The 16,277-nt window shown below is 41.9% G+C and overlaps 1 protein-coding gene across 1 annotated transcript in view; it reads left to right on the top strand.

The window, feature by feature from the left end:
* Nucleotides 1-16,277, top strand: part of TBC1D9 (TBC1 domain family member 9) — a 149,384-nt gene that overhangs the window by 102,291 nt on the left and 30,816 nt on the right. Inside the window, exons 7-13 of the mRNA XM_004385471.2 lie at nucleotides 1,553-1,759; nucleotides 2,802-2,972; nucleotides 3,709-3,859; nucleotides 10,128-10,342; nucleotides 12,870-12,987; nucleotides 15,401-15,686; nucleotides 15,972-16,101. Coding sequence (XP_004385528.1) covers nucleotides 1,553-1,759; nucleotides 2,802-2,972; nucleotides 3,709-3,859; nucleotides 10,128-10,342; nucleotides 12,870-12,987; nucleotides 15,401-15,686; nucleotides 15,972-16,101 — 1,278 coding nt within the window. The remainder of the gene's footprint in view (nucleotides 1-1,552; nucleotides 1,760-2,801; nucleotides 2,973-3,708; nucleotides 3,860-10,127; nucleotides 10,343-12,869; nucleotides 12,988-15,400; nucleotides 15,687-15,971; nucleotides 16,102-16,277) is intronic.

Here is a 16,277-nt window from a genome sequence, read left to right on the forward strand (position 1 = left end):
TTTTATTTATGTGGTAGATTATGTTGTTTTATTTTCTAAAGTTGAACAAACCTTGCGTGCCTGGTACAAATCCCACTTGGTCATGATGTATTATTTTTGTGATATGCTGTTGAATATTATTGGCTAGGATTTTGTTAAGAATTTTTGCATCTATATTCATGAGGGATATTGGTTTGTAGTTTTCTTTTTAGTGATAACTTTGCCTGTCTTTGGTATTAGGAGTATGCTGGCTTCATAGAATGAATTTGAGAGTATTCCTTCATTTTCTACCTTCTGAAATAGTTTGAGTAGAATTGGTAACAGCTCTTCTCTGAATGTTTGGTAGAATTCTGCAGCGATGCTGTCTGGACCAGGGCTTTTTTTTGTTGGGAGGTTTTTTTTTTTTTTTTTTTTTTAATGACCCCTTTGATTTCTTCTTTTTTTTATAGGTCTGTTCAAATTTTCTACCTCAGTTTGTGTTGGTTTAGGTGGTGTGTTTCTAGAAATTTGTCTGTTTCCCCTAGGTTTTCAAATTTGTTAAAGTCTTGCTTTGGAGGAAATGTATTTCAAATGAAAATGATGATGAACAGGTTAAAGTTCTAGAGTGCTTACAGATGAAAATGAAGTGGAGGGAGAAACTTGGTTTAAGCCTCTAGTCAGAGCTGCTGCAAATAAACCATTTATCTAGGGGCTGCCTTGTTGGGTTTTTCTCCCCCTAATGTACTGAAGAAAATAGTTTTAATGCATTTGTCTTAGTTTCCAGTTGATGAAAATCCCATTATAAACCACCAAATATGTCTTCATTTCAGAGCTGAAACACATTTCCTCTTCCTATTTTTCTCCCAGCGTTGTAGACTTACTTAAAACACACACACACACACACACACACACAGTCTGCCAGTGTGGATGGGGCTGCAATTAAGCTGTTTACATCATGTGTGTCCAAGGAGTCGAGCCTTTTAAACTTTGAAGTGAAAGAGGTGAAGGATGCAAAGCCCTGGAATCTAAATGAGATGTTGGAAGGATTGGTGGTGTTGGAAAGTTCCCAACAGAAAGCATGGTAAAAGGAACCAGTATCATGGATTGTTTTTCTCTCATTTATGGATAGTGCATAAGGTTTCATAGGGTTCTGCGAAACTTTAGTGAAAATCAAAGGATTCCTTTATAGCAGGGTTTCTCAACCTCAGCACTATTGACATTTTGGGCTAGAATTTGTTGTGGGGAGGATCCTGTGTATTGGAGATGTTTAACAGCATCCTTGGCCTCTACCTACTAGATGCTAATAACACCCCTCCATTTATGAAAACCAAAAATATTGCCAAATGTCTCTTGGGGGGCAAAAATCACTCTTGATTTAGAACTTGTAAGATAATCCCAGTTTCTGGCATAAGCTCCAGTTTGATTTGTTATAAATGGTTTTATGTTATTGGATCATAGGCAGTGAATTTCCATTTGCCTCAATAAAACATGGATGGTTCCTACACAATATAAAAGTCCTTCCTTAGTGCTGTTCATCAATTGCTGTTGGGTCATTCCTGGAAAGTGATGTTCTTTGTTTCATGTTTCTTTTCAGGTGACAATTGTGGAAAAGGCAGATAGCTCCAGTGTACTCCCAAGCCCCTTATCCATCAGCACAAGGAACAGAATGACCTTCCTATTTGCCAATTTAAAAGACAGAGACTTTTTAGTGCAGAGGATCTCTGATTTCCTGCAACAGACGACTTCCAAAATATACTCGGACAAAGAGTTTGCCGGAAGCTACAACAGTTCAGATGAGGAGGTCTGTGGAAAAGTTCGTGGCCAGGGGTTATAACCCAGAGGATGTTCCTGGTCTGTCCTGTTTTGCTGCCCAAGAGTGTTCACTTCCTTGTGTGTCTCCAGGCATTGCAGCTGTGCTAAGATAAACCACATACCTTGATGCCTAGAGCAATATCTCAGCACTCTTTTAAATCTCATAGAGTTGTATGGGATCATAGAGCAGGACGGGCCCTTGTAGATCTAGTCTGAGCTTCTAATTTAACTTGTTCTGGTTATACAGCAACAGAATCTGGTCCATATACTGAAATGGTTGGGAACAGTACAGAGGTCACTAAAGTCTCAAACCAGAGATACAGCATTCTCATAATAGAACGCATATTGGGTTCCTGTTGTATGAGGCCCTGGATGAACATCTTCATTTCAGAAATGAAGAACCTGGAACCCTGAGATGATATGTGACAGCTAAATGGGTAGAGATCCAAGATTATGTGGGCATTTTTGAGGCACCAGAAAGTAGAGAGGAGGTGAGGAAGCCCCATTATCTCCTGATTCAATCACAGCAAGCTTTGCATACGTGTAATTAAGAGAGACAAATGGCCAATCACTTTGTTGCAAAATTACTTATAAAATACAGAGGAAGCCTATTCTGAGCATGGAAGCACTGCAGTCTATGACCCATGCCATGCACAGGTCTAACCAGTTACCATTGAGTCGATTCTGACTCGTGGCAACTCCATGTTTACCGAGTAGAACTGCACTCCACAGAGTTTTCAACACTGTGACTTTTTGGAAGCAGATCACTAGGCCTTTCTTCCAAGGCGCCTCTGGGTGGACTCAAACTGCTACCCTTTCAGTTAGTAGCTGAACGCTTAAGTTTGTACTATCCAGGGACTCATGCCCAGGTCTGATCTCTGCCAAAATGTTGGCTTGTTGTGTTTTTCTTGTTTCTTCACGTAGCCGGAAACACCTTGGAAAACAGAATGTAGCCATTGGTATCTGAAGAAGCAGATTCTGTTGCCCGTACCCTTCCAATGAATGTGTCTTGTTCCTCTCTGCTTGGACAGGTGTATTCTCGGCCTAGCAGTCTCGTGTCTTCCAGCCCCCAGAGAAGTGGCAGCTCAGACGCTGACGGAGAGCGCCAGTCCAACCTGAACGGCAACAGCGTCCCCACAGCCACACAGACCCTGATGACCATGTATCGGCGGCGCTCTCCCGAGGAGTTCAACCCTAAACTGGTGAGTGCCTCTTCCTCCTCCCCAAAACTTCCTATATTAGGACAAAGACATTTTAAACATTTTTTTTATTTTTTAAGTAAATAAACTTCTGTAAATGTCTACGTAGAGATTTTCCTTTTAGTAAAGGAGATTTTGTCAAAATAAATCATTAGGTTTCGCAGCAGCTACGTGGAAAGAGACAAGAGTTAGGATGGGGGGATGATTTTTTTTGGGAGTCTTGTTTTTGTTTTCATTATTATTTGAGTCAACCAAGAAATAAGTACACAATTTCTCACCCCGCATTTTAAAAATAGAAAGTCATTTTGACTCTGGAGGTGTAGACATAAAGCCATAAGCATAATCAGCATCTGCCTGACCTGTGTCAGGTAAGTGGAATTCTGACTCTGGGTCAAACGGCCTTTATGGTAGTGCCTCAGGCTATGATAGATGTGGACATTTGGGCAAGAACTCCAGGAAATCTGAGTTATTTGTTCTCTCTCTCTTTCTCCTTCTGAAATTTTTAGTCTCTTGTTTCCATTTGAATAAGAATGTGTTTTCCCCTAAGATCTCAACAGTAAATTTTACCTTAAGGCCATCCTTGCAGACAAACAGCCCCCTCTGTTCATGGGTAAAATGAGCTCTGTCTAGAGCTTGACCACTCCATTCAACAGGGAAAATGTTCTGGCCTACCATCACGCCTCTCCCTACCATCCTCAGAGTGCTTTGGGATGTAGTAATGTTTTGTTATCACTTTCAGGCCAAAGAGTTTTTGAAAGAGCAAGCCTGGAAACTTCACTTTGCTGAGTATGGGCAAGGAATCTGCATGTACCGCACAGAAAAGTCCCGCGAGCTGGTGCTGAAGGGCATCCCAGAGAGCATGCGAGGGGAGCTCTGGCTGCTGCTGTCAGGTACAGCCCACAGGGAGTGGGAGCAGTGCGCCCCTTCTGCCTTCCATCACTATCATGGGGTCCCTTCAAATATGCAAACCCCCAATTCAGAGATAAGTCTTGTTTGCTCAGTCAGAGTGTTGAAGTCTCTGAACTACTCTTACCTTAATAAAAATACAGGCCCATGGGTGGTGCAAACAGTTTGCTCTCAGCCACTAACCAGAAGGTTGGCTGTTTGAATCCACCCAGCACTGCAGAAGAAAGACCTGGCAATCTACATCCATAAGATTACAGCCAAGAAAACCCTATGGAGCACAGTTCTACTCTGAAACGTCGGGTCGCCATGAGTCAGAAATGACTCAACGGCAGTGAGTTTTAAGAATAATACAGGCATGAATTAAACAGTACATATGAAGCTGCCTTCCCTTGAGTCCTCATAATCTCTTCCCTAAGGCTATTTACCCGTTGCCGTCAAGTCAATTCTGACTTATAGAGACCCTATGGAACAGAGTAGAACTGCTCCATAAGGTTTCCAGGGAGCTGCTGGTGGATTCAAACTGCCTACCTTTTGGTTAGCAGCCAAATGCTTAACCACTGCACCACCAGGGCTCCTGTTTAGGAAAGAAAATTAGAAGTTGAAGTAAAGTATAACACTTTGTGATTTTGGAGTTCTCTTTTAGTTTCCCAGCTATGTAAACTTCATTGGGATATTTTCCCCCCACTTAAGACTCTACTTTTTTATATATCATTGTATTGTAAGCATACTTTTGAAGATTTTTTTTAAATTATTTATTTTATTTTGTTTTCTGTTGTTGAAAATATATACTGGAGAACACACACCAATTCAACAGTTTCTCCATGTACAATTCAATGATATTGATTGTATTCTTTGAGCTGTGCGACTATTCTCCCCATCGTTTTCTGGGTTGTTCCACCTCAATTAGCATAAACTCACTGCCCCCTAAGCTTCCTGTCCAACTTTTCAAGTTGCTGTTGTCAATGCGATCCCACGTAGATAGTTCTTTATTGAAAAGAGCGCAATGCTCAAGGCAGACATTCTTTACTAATTAAACCAAATTATTACTTGGTTTAAAAAAGACTTCAGGAGATATTTTTAGTTTAAGATTTAAGGTTTAAAGATTTTCTCAATAATTTCGATGGTTCGTCCAGTCTCAATGGCTCCAAAAAGTTTGGAGTCCATGAGGATTTGAAAGTCAATTTCACTTTCCGTTTTATCGGGATTCTTCTGTAGAATCTTCATCAACATGTTCAGTAATCACTGAGGATTTTTTAAAGTTTGGCACACAGTCAGAGCAGTGCAGGGGGTGGGGAAGAGCGAAGAAATGGGAGGAATAAGAAAACCCTGTTCTTGATATTTGTCACCTTCTGAATTCTCTGGTCATCCCCAGAGCTGTGGCCGTGAGGCCAGGATCCGCACTGGAGCCAACAGCTTACCCAGATCACAGAGTATTACCACGTCAAGTGGGAGATGCCAGAGAAGACAGAAGGGGATGTGCCCACCAACCTGTGGGGAAAACACCTCCATCTTCAGTGGTCTGCAGACTGGACCAGGAGATGGCCCTGTCAGATCAAACCTTTGAACTCTGGTATAGAAGCCAGAGGTCCTTCAGGCGAGACCCACTACTACTTCCTCTTAACCTGAAACGTGCAGTGTATCCCAGGGGATCTGTCCTGTCATAAGAATAATACAGGCATGAATTAAACAGTACATATGAAGCTGCCTTCGAGTCCTCATAATCTCTTCCATCCCTTTGGGTTTCACCAGTCTTTTTAATATATAAATCATTTGCTCTGCCTGTTTAAAACCAAAAACAATTTGTCATCGAGTCAGTTCTGACTCATAGTGAGCCCATGTGTGTCAGAGTAGAACTTCGCCATAGGGTTTTCAGTGGCTGCTTTTTCAGAAGTAGATTGCCAGGCCTTTCTTCAGAGGCACCTCTGGGTGGACTCGAACTTCCAACCTTTTGGTTAGCTGTTGAGGGCATTAACCATTTCCACCAGTGCCTCTGTCTGTTTAGAGGACTAAAGTGTAATCACTGCAAATACACTTATGTAAATATTTTTGTTTGAACTTAAGACAGTTGGTCACAAGTGCTATTATAAAACCTTATTACTTAAAAAAATGACATTAAATTAAAGAGTAGAGTTAGTAGACTTATAGCGTAGCCTTTAAAAAAACCAAAAACCCTCAGGTCTTTCTAAAAGTAGAAATAAATGGTAAAGTTGCCCGTAATGAGATGAATAAACGTTTCAGAAGTAGGGAAATAGGATCCTGAAAAATAATTGGTTTTGTCAGTTTCATGTAAAATTGCTTTGTTCTGTCCTCATTTACATATCCTGCTTTTCATCTTCCTTAAGTCGACCAGACATAGCTCCTCATTTAGAAACCCAAATCTGAGTCAACTCGTCTCTAATTACAAATCAAGCCAAGAAGATCATTACCATCCCATCTTCTCTTGTCTTCCTCCCGTTAGGCGAGGAGCTGGTCACCTTGACAACCTGATTCTGATCACTGACAGAGTAAATGAAACGTTCCATTTTCATCCTCTGTATTCAAATTAGAAGTTTTTTTACAGCCACATTTCAGATTAAAATGAAACTCAAAACAAGCACCAGGAAACCAGTGTACAGTAGGAATGGTACTGGCGTGGAGACACATTTAAACCCAGTGTTTCCTTCAGCAGTTTTGGGTACGTGGGGGCAGGGGGTGCCATAGCCCATGCGCTGCCCTCTGTTGGGAGATAAATGAACCATATTTCCCCACAATTCACTGGTGAGGGTTCATGCGAAGAGGAACTTGCCCATGAGGAGAGCCCAGCTCCTAGCAGGGAGCCCGACCTGGACTCAACTGTACCCACTGAAGTGACATGCAGATCAGACGGCAAGAAATCCTCAAAATCCCCCACAGAGCAGAGTGAAAGCCAGTGTTCCCTTGCTGTCAGTCAGGAATACCTTTTCCAGGGCAAGTGTAAATGGTAAGGCTGGCTCACTTGATGCCCATCAGGGACAAGAACTACAAGGACTAGGCTAGCCCACAGTCTCAGGGCTCTAATTCCCAAACTCTGAATGTTTACCCTGTGACTAAAAAATAAGTTTTATATATATATGTATATACATATATACACACACGTATGTATATAATGTGTATGTGTACACATATATGTACACATATAAACTAAATCAAACCCACTGCCATCAAGTTGATTCTGACTCATAGCAACCCCATAGGGTTTCCGAGGCTGTAAATCTCTACGGAAGGAAACTGCCACATTTTTCTCACGAAGAGCTACTGGTGGTTTCAAACTGCCGAACTTTCGGTTAGCAGTCAACCATTTTAACTGTTGCACCACCAGGACTCGTTATATATACATATATGTATAGAAATATACTGTCTGAGTTATCTAGTACTGCTATAACAGAAATACCACAAGTGGATACCTTTAACCAATAGAAATTCATTCTCTCACAGTTTAGGAGGCTAGAAGTTCAAATTCAGGGCACCAGCTCCAGGGAAAGACTTTCTGTCTCTGTCAGCTCTGGGGGAAGGTCCTTGTTACCAGTCTTCCCCTGGTCTAGGAGCTTCTTAGCGCAGGGACCCAGAGTTCAAAGGATGTGCTCCACTCCTGGCTCTTCCTGCTTTGTGGTAATGAGGTCCACTCTAATTCTCTTTAACATAAATTAAATGAGGCAAGATTAGGTTATGTTAAAGAGAATTAGGGTTACGTTAAAGAGAATTAGGATGGGATGCAATACCCTTACTCAGGTCACAGCCCTGATGCGATGTAAGAGGAGTTTCCCTGGGGTGTGGGCTGCATCACCTTTTATCTTGCAAGAGATAAAAGGAGAGAGAAGCAATCAGAGAGACCAAAACCAAAAGCTCTTAACCACTGCGCCACCAGGGCTCCATCAGGGAGAGAGGGACCTCATTACCACCAAGCAGGTAGAGCCAGGAGTGGAGTGTGTCCTTTGGACTCAGGGTCCCTGCACTGAGAAGCTCCTAGACGAGGAGAAGACTGAGCCCACAGAAAGGGAAAGGTTTCCCCTGGAGCTGGTGTCCTGAATTTGGACTTTTAGCCTTCTAAACTGTGAGAAAATAAATTTCTGTTTGTTAAAGCCATTCACTTGTGGTATTTCTGTTATAGCAGCACTAGAAAACTAAGACATGTACCAACCAAATCCGAGCTCATTGCTGTCAAGTCGATTCAGACTCATAGCAGCCCTGTAGGACAGGGTAGAACTGCCCCATAGGATTTCCAAGACTGATCTTTAAGGAAGCAGACTGCCACATCTTTCTCCCACAGAACAGCTGGTAGATTTAAACCACTGACTTTCTGTTAGCAGCTGAGGGCTTAACCACTTCCCTGCCAGGGCTCCTTATATACATACATATACATATCTATATATACACATAGATAGATGTATGTACATGTACATATAAAGAGCCCTGATATACACACACACACACACATATATACACACACACACATATGCATATAAAGGAGCCCTGGTGGTGCAGTGGTTAAAGTGCTCAGCTGCTAACCAAAAGGTCGGCAGTTGGGACCCACCAGCTACTCAGTGGGAGAAAGATGTGGCAGCCTGCTCCCATAAAGATTATAGCCTCAGCCTTGGAAACCCTATGGGGCAGTTCTGCTCTGTCCTATAGGGTCCCTATGAGTTGGAATCGACTCAAGGCAGTGGGTTTGGTTTGGATTATACATATACACACACACACACACACACACACACACATATACACATATTGCCTATTTGAGTGCAAGGGTTTTCTGTCTAAAACAATTTTTAAAATGCAGATGTCTCAAACTAGTGGCTCTCAGCCCAACTCTCCATCCCCACCCCCACCACCTGAGGAATTCCATCCAGAAGCAGCTCATCTCTGCTAGGGATACTCTCATTACCCCCTACAATTTTAAAAATCCGTCTTAAGGGTTCTAATACATCCTCCAGCTATTTAAGCCCCTCGGAGCTAAAACTTTAGCAAGCACTTTTCAAATGTGTTTTGAGAGGAAGAATCTTTTTATTTATTTATTTATTTTATTTTTAACACACGTTGTTATGAGTCCCCAACCACTCACCCCATTCTGCGACAGCACACTCCTCCCCTCTGCCCCTGATTCCCCGTGAACATTAAACCAGCTCCTGACTCTCTCTGCCTTCCCATCTCACCTCTGGACAGAAGCCGCCCCTTTGGGCTCTTGTATCTACTTGTCTAAGAGGCACATTCTTCACAAGTATCACTTTATGTCCCACAGTCCAGTCCAATCCCTGTCTGAAGAGTTGGCCTCAGAAATTGTTTTAGTTCTGGGGTGATGGAGAGACCAGGGGCCATGCTTTCTGGGGTACCTCCAGTCTTAGTCAGACCATTAAGTCTGGTCTTCTTACTAGAATTTGAGTTCTGCATCCCATCGTTCTACTGCTCCATCAGGGACCCTCTGTTGTGTTCCCTGTCAGGAAGTTCATTGGTGGTAGCTGGGCACCATCTAGTTCTTCTGGTCTCAGGCTGATGAAGTCTCTGGTTTATGTGGCCCATTCTGTCTCTTGGGCCAATACTTTCCTTGTGTCTTTGGTGTTCTTTGTTCTCCGTTACTCCAAGTGGTTGGGACCAATTGATGCATCTTAGATGGCCACTTGCAAGCTTTTAAGACCCCAGACGCCACTCACCAAAATAGGATGCAGAACATTTTCTTCATAAGCTTTGTTATGCCAATTGACATAGATATCCCCTGAAAACATGGTCCCCAGACCCCGCATCCCTGCTACTCTGTCTCTCAAAGTATTTGATTGTATTGAGGAAACTTCTTAGCTTTGGTTTAGTCCAGTTGTACTGGCTTCCCCTGTAAGGAAGAATTTTTTTTTTTTAATGAAATTTAAAGGAACACCCCAATAAAATAAAAAGCAAACCTTCAGTGATTGAAAGAAGGGATCAGTAAGGACTCAGCTTGGCTTCGCTCTGATTACCTCTCCTTTCCTACTCAGAATGTCTGTGTAAGTTCCTTGGAAACTGCTGTCTTAGTTAGGAGGCTTTTAAATAGCCAGCTTACTATGGAGCTGAAGCGTGGAAGGAGCCATAGGTAAATTTACCAGTCTAGCCATGATTGCAACACACCACATGGTCTATTGTAATTTCATTATTATTTTGCAAACTCCTTTGAGTAGTAGGAAAGTGAAGAGGTTTGGTAAGTTGTGTTTGCAGACCAAAGTGCAGGGTTTTCACTTTTTTTTATATTGTATTCTTTTGGGTACTTACCAGGTGCCATCAATGAGAAAGCCACGCATCCTGGCTACTATGAGGACCTAGTGGAGAAGTCCATGGGGAAGTATAATCTTGCCACAGAGGAGATCGAGAGGGATTTACATCGCTCCCTTCCAGAACACCCAGCTTTCCAGAATGAAATGGGCATTGCTGCTCTGAGGAGAGTCTTAACAGCTTATGCTTTTCGGAATCCTAATATAGGATATTGCCAGGTGAATCGCCCTAATGGTTTACACTTTAAAATTTTTAAATTTTATTAGCTAGTAAATAATGAGAAGTAAGGCTTTATGGTTAACAGAGCTATCACTGGATCGGGGTTTCTCAACCTTGGCACTATTGACATTTTGGACTCGATAATTCTGTGTTGTGGGAGCTGTGTTACACATTGCAGGATTTTTAGTAGCATCCGTTACCTCCACCCACTAGATGCGAGTAGCATCCTCCAATTGTGACAATGGAAGATGTCTTCAGATGTTGACAGAAGTCACCTGGTGGGTGAGGGGGCGGCAAAATCACCCCAGGTTGAGAATTACTGCACTGAACAGAGGAGCCAGTAGACAAGAGTGAAGTTTCTGGATCCACCACCTTCTAGCTTCTGTAACCTTGGGAAGTCAGTTCACTCTCTGATCCACCTTTCATTCCACCTTAGAGTAATAGAGAACACACCTGAGTACAAGGCCTTTAATTCTGAATTGCCACAATGCTCCTGCTTTGAGTCCTCCTAAGTAATAATGTCCTTGAAAATACAGCTTTTATGTGCTATGGCTATATTTTAATACACTTTAAAATAACATACCACAGTTTGGGAAGCCCCAAGGTAATGTGACTGTTGCCAGGTGAAAACCCCAGGTTCTACTTGGCGCGACTTGTCTCAGCCAATAAACGAGAGACGGACGTAGGAGAGTAGAAAACCACCTTTATTTCATTGCACAAGGAAAGAAACAGTCGGGTCTTCTCCTGCCAAGACTGCTCAGCAAGGGCAAGAGGGAAGGTTACTTTTATGGGGTTTACAAGCAAGAAGTTCGTACAAGTTACATCAGCAACATTCTTAATCAGACTACACAGGCGCAATGGGGTTTACGTATAACTTCATGCATCGCAGGTTCAGAAAATGGCAGTTAAACTCCACCCAGAGGCAGGGAAGTTACTATGCACGAGGTACTTAATGAGCTAAAAGGTTATCCCAAATGTCAACATGGCACATAAACCAGTTACCACCAATTTTCTCTAGTTTTGGGCAGCATCTAAGGAGAGGGGAGCCAGGATTTTAATGTAAAGCTATGGGGCATGTCAAGCAAGCTACTTGAGTCAGTGGAATTTTTGCAGCCTGGGGACCTCTCTTATGGCCTCCATGGTCTCAATTCAAAGACCATCCCTAAACTGATTAATTAACCTTATGTCTTTATTCTGTCTCTCTGACACATTTAAACCTTGTGAGACCTGTCATCTCTCTGTCCCCCAGGACCCAGTCACAGCCAGTTACAAATTAGACGCGTATCTTGACTGACTAAGGGACTGACTGTGACGATGATCGTGTACTAGAATAAGCACGTTAATAGACAGGTGGAATTTTAATAATGATTTCACTTGGGAAAATATTGAGTAAGACTTTCAAGAAAGAGCCTAATAGACCAAAATCCGGTTTTAAAATTTATATTGTGGAAGCCTGGTGAACAATTACTGGTTTCTAGAAGATCAGAAGTACAGGAGTTAGTTGACTTCTAATATAATAGAGTTTATGTTTATCTTTTTGTCTTCCTCTTTTTAATTAAGAGGACTGCTATTAAAGTAGTTTAGGTCCTGGTAGTGCTCAGGCTAATAATATCTTTTCATAAGGAGTGGTTACTTTAGAATTTAAATCACTGTTATTTATCACTACCAACTTTATCCAGATGGAAATAATGGGTGAGCCTTCCAACTTTGAAAGGTTTCATTGTTGTCTGAGGAGAGCCTGGAGCCCTGGGTAATTGTAATAGAAGTCATTATGGATAGTTAAAAAGGACATATTTACCTGACTGAATTAAGGATTAAAAATGCTGAGAGATTTTAGCAGGTTAAAAGCTTTGGCAAATAGCCTTTGGGCAAAGTTTTTGAATGAGGGTTTGCTTGTATGTTTAGGGCTCAGACCTTGGTTAGTATTGGAGTTAATGAAGACCATTAACAGTTACTGGCTCAAGGACTAATGGTTTTTTACATTTTAAAGGGTCTTAAACAAAAGTTTGAGGGGAGTAGTGGTTTAGTGGTTGAATTCTCTCCTTTCACGTGGGAGACCTTCGTACAATTAGAGGCCAGTGCATCTCAAGCATTGCCTCCGCAACCACCACTCATCTGTCATTGGAGACCTGTGTGTTGCTTTGAAGCTGATCAGGTTTCAGGGGAGCTTCCAGAGCAAGACAAATTAGGAAGAAAGGCCTGATGATCTACTTTTAAAAATCAGCCAAAGAAAATCCTATGGGAACTGGGTAGTGCTTCCTTCTGTTATGCAAGGAGTCTCCATGAGTTGGGGGCTGACTTGAGGACAGCTAACAGCAGCAACGGAACAAAACACCAAAACACAGAAGAATATGTGACAGAGACTACCTGGACTGCAAAAATCTAAAGATATTTGTTATCTGGCCTTTTACAGAAAAAATTTGCTGATCCCTGTAAAACTAACTCAGGAATTTTCTAGGCTAATAAAATCGCTTGTATCTTAATATTCTAAAATTTGTTTGGTGACATGCTCTTGTATTCCTTCAGGCCATGAATATTGTTACATCAGTGCTGCTTCTTTATGCCAAAGAAGAGGAAGCTTTCTGGCTGCTCGTGGCTTTGTGCGAGCGCATGCTCCCCGATTACTACAACACCAGAGTTGTTGGTATGTGTGGATGTATTTAACTTTTTTACTTGTATCTCATCAGGAAGATGTTTCTAGAACAGTAATGCCAGCTGGAACTACATTTCTAGTCACCAGTAGCCAAAAGAATTTGGGGAACTACAGTTTTCCAAAACGGAAATGAGAGAGCTTGAATAAGTATAGGTTTTACACAAAAAGAGCCCATGGAATTTAAGAGAATACACATGTATCACTGTTAGAGAAATTGTTTTAGAAAACATTTGAGGTGGGTGTCACTCTGAGTGACATGTGAGAGCCACACCAAACACACCAAGCATCAACACAAGGAATCTTGACAATAACTCTTCAACAAAAAGGATAGAACCTGTGGAGAGCAAAAAATAAAAGAAAATCCATTGCCGTTGAACTAATTCCGACTCATAGCAACCCTATAGGACAGAGTAGAACTGCCCCATAGGGTTTCCAAGAAGCGGCTGGGGGATTTGAACTGCCAGCCTTTTGGTTAGCAGCTATAGCACTTAACCACTACACCACCAGGGTTTCCCTGTGGAGAGCAGAGGTAGTTAAAAGGGGGCTGTAAGGAGTGGAGAAAGCAGATATAAATGTTTTCCAGAGCTATGTTTCCAAGGTGTTTTTCAGACCTGGTTTCATTACGAAGCAAACAATTATTGTGAGCGTTTAAACAAATTATTACTATTCTTCCATACAATCACCTTAAGTGCTAGACATTCATCTTAGCAGGACAAGCTTTTCATTGCTAGCTTAGTAAAATGTGTGCTTTATGCTTTCTTCTTGTGTTCTGCCTCTTTTCTAAACCTTTGCACACTGTTTTGATTCATTGAAAGTGTTCTCCAAAAATGTCAGTAAGTTGACCATGAACACGTACAGTTGGAATGCTTTTCTTTTTTTTTTTTTTCCATTATCCTTTTCCTTTCTTTCTCTTTTTCAGAATGCTTTTAAGTTTAAAAAGCAAGACTCAGTTCACATACGGGGACAAGGCATCCAGAAGAACAATATATATATATTTTTTTAAACTATGGTGAAGTACACTTAACATAAAATTTACCATTTCAACTATTTTAAAATGTGCTACTCAGCAGCATTAAGTACCTTCCCAATGTTGTGCAACCATCACTATATTTAGCTCCACAACTCTTCCATCATCCCAAATAGAAACCCTCTACCCATTAAGTCATCACTCCCCATTCCTCCCTCTCACAACCCTTGACCGCCACCAGTCAGCTAATTGTCCCTATGGATGTACCTCTTTTGGATATTTCATATAAATGGAATTATACACTACGTGACCTTTTGTATCTAGCTCCATTCACTTAGCATAAATGTTATCAAGGTTCGTCCATGTTGTAGCATGTATCTGTACTTTATTCCTTTTTATGACAGAATAATATTCCATTATATGGGTAAAAAAAGACCAAACCAGACCTGTTGCCGTCGAGTCGATTCTGACTGACAGCGACCCTATAGGACAGAGTAGAACTGCCTTATAGAGTTTCCAAGGAGTGCGTGGTGGATTTGAACTGCTGACCTTTTGGTTAGCAGCTGTAGCACTTAACCACTACACCATGAGAGTTTCCATTATATGGATAAGACCACATTTTATGTATTCATTCATCCATCGATGGACATTTGGGTTGTTCCTGCCTTTTGACTATTATAGTGTTGCTGTGAACATTCATGTACAAGTTTCCACATAAACATATGTTTTCAATTCTCTTGGGTAGATACATAGAAGTGGAATTGCTGAGTCATGTGGTAGCTCTGGAGCCCTGGTGCCACAGTGGTTGAGAGATCGGCTGCTAACCAACAGGTCAGCAGTTCGAATCCACCAGCCGCTCATTAGAAACTCTGTGGGGCAGTTCTATTCCATCCTGTAAGGTGGCTGTGAGTCGGAATCGACTCAACAGCAATGGGTTTGGTTTGGGTTTATGGTAATTCTATGTTAACTTCTTGAGGAATCACCAAAGCCATGTTTTTTTAAAATAAGGGTTTTCCAAATAAGAAATGGTTGGAGCTACTTTGGTATACATTACAGACCTAACCAAATATTATGTTGCCAGTAAAATAACTGGTTGTATGTCCTAAAAACCTTGAACAACTCTTGTAGTGGGCATGTTAAGTGCTATTTTATGGTAGGGAAAAAAGGACAAGAAGACCCCAGAGAGAAAGAGAAGATGCAGCCAGAACGAATCCAGTGACCGAGCTGGATAACATAGCTGACACCTTGGTCTAGTAACATAGATCAATGCCTGGCAGAGCAGTTAGCAGAAAGGAACAAAAATTCTGTCTCAGCAGAGAAAAATAGTTATGAACTGGATCGTTACTGGATCATTATAGTCACTTTGTTTGGTTGGGTTTATCAATAAGAAGGCATCGTTGGTTAACCTTTGCCCTTTTGTACCCACCAATGATGCAGGTGCTCTGGTGGACCAGGGTGTCTTCGAAGAACTGGCCCGAGACTATGTCCCACAGCTGTACGACTGCATGCAGGATCTGGGGGTGATTTCCACCATCTCCCTATCCTGGTTCCTCACACTATTTCTCAGTGTGATGCCCTTTGAGAGTGCAGTTGTGGTTGTCGACTGTTTCTTCTATGAAGGAATCAAAGTGATATTCCAGTTGGCCCTGGCTGTGTTGGATGCAAATGTGGATAAACTGTTGCACTGCAAGGATGACGGAGAGGCCATGACCGTTTTGGGAAGGTACTGCACTAAGCCCAGCCTTGAAAACCACCCCCGTCCTTTCTGTGTCCTTTCTCATGGGTTTCATAGTCTTCATTGGTTTGATGGTAATCATGGTACCCATTTTTCTCTCTGACTGAGGATTTATTTTCATATGCTTTTTATTTAGAAGTTAAGTGAATTCCATTCTGTTCTTAAGTTCCAGTCCTTTGTTTTAAAAATGCAGTTTTCAGAAAATGAGTGGAGAACTGTAACGGGGAATTCCATATTAGTCTCCAGTGACTTCTGATTCGCTTCTCTTTCCAGGTACTTAGACAGTGTGACCAATAAGGACAGCACGCTTCCTCCCATTCCTCACCTCCACTCCCTGCTCAGTGATGACGTGGAACCTTATCCTGAGGTAGACATCTTCAGACTCATCAGAACTTCCTATGAGGTAGGTGAGGACATCCTGAGAGAGCTATTGGCGACTCAGCTGGATGAGTGTCATGCATTTCTATTGCTAACCCATGGAACAGGTTCTCTCCCATGAGTGTATCTGCTTCCGCTTACATTGTGAGAATCAGTTGCTGGAAGTAAGCAGCTACCTGCCAGCTGTTGGCCCCTGGTTTG

The sequence above is a fragment of the Trichechus manatus genome, unplaced genomic scaffold (assembly GCF_000243295.1).
Source record: "Trichechus manatus latirostris isolate Lorelei unplaced genomic scaffold, TriManLat1.0 scaffold00139, whole genome shotgun sequence".
Taxonomy (NCBI): Eukaryota; Metazoa; Chordata; class Mammalia; order Sirenia; family Trichechidae; genus Trichechus; species Trichechus manatus.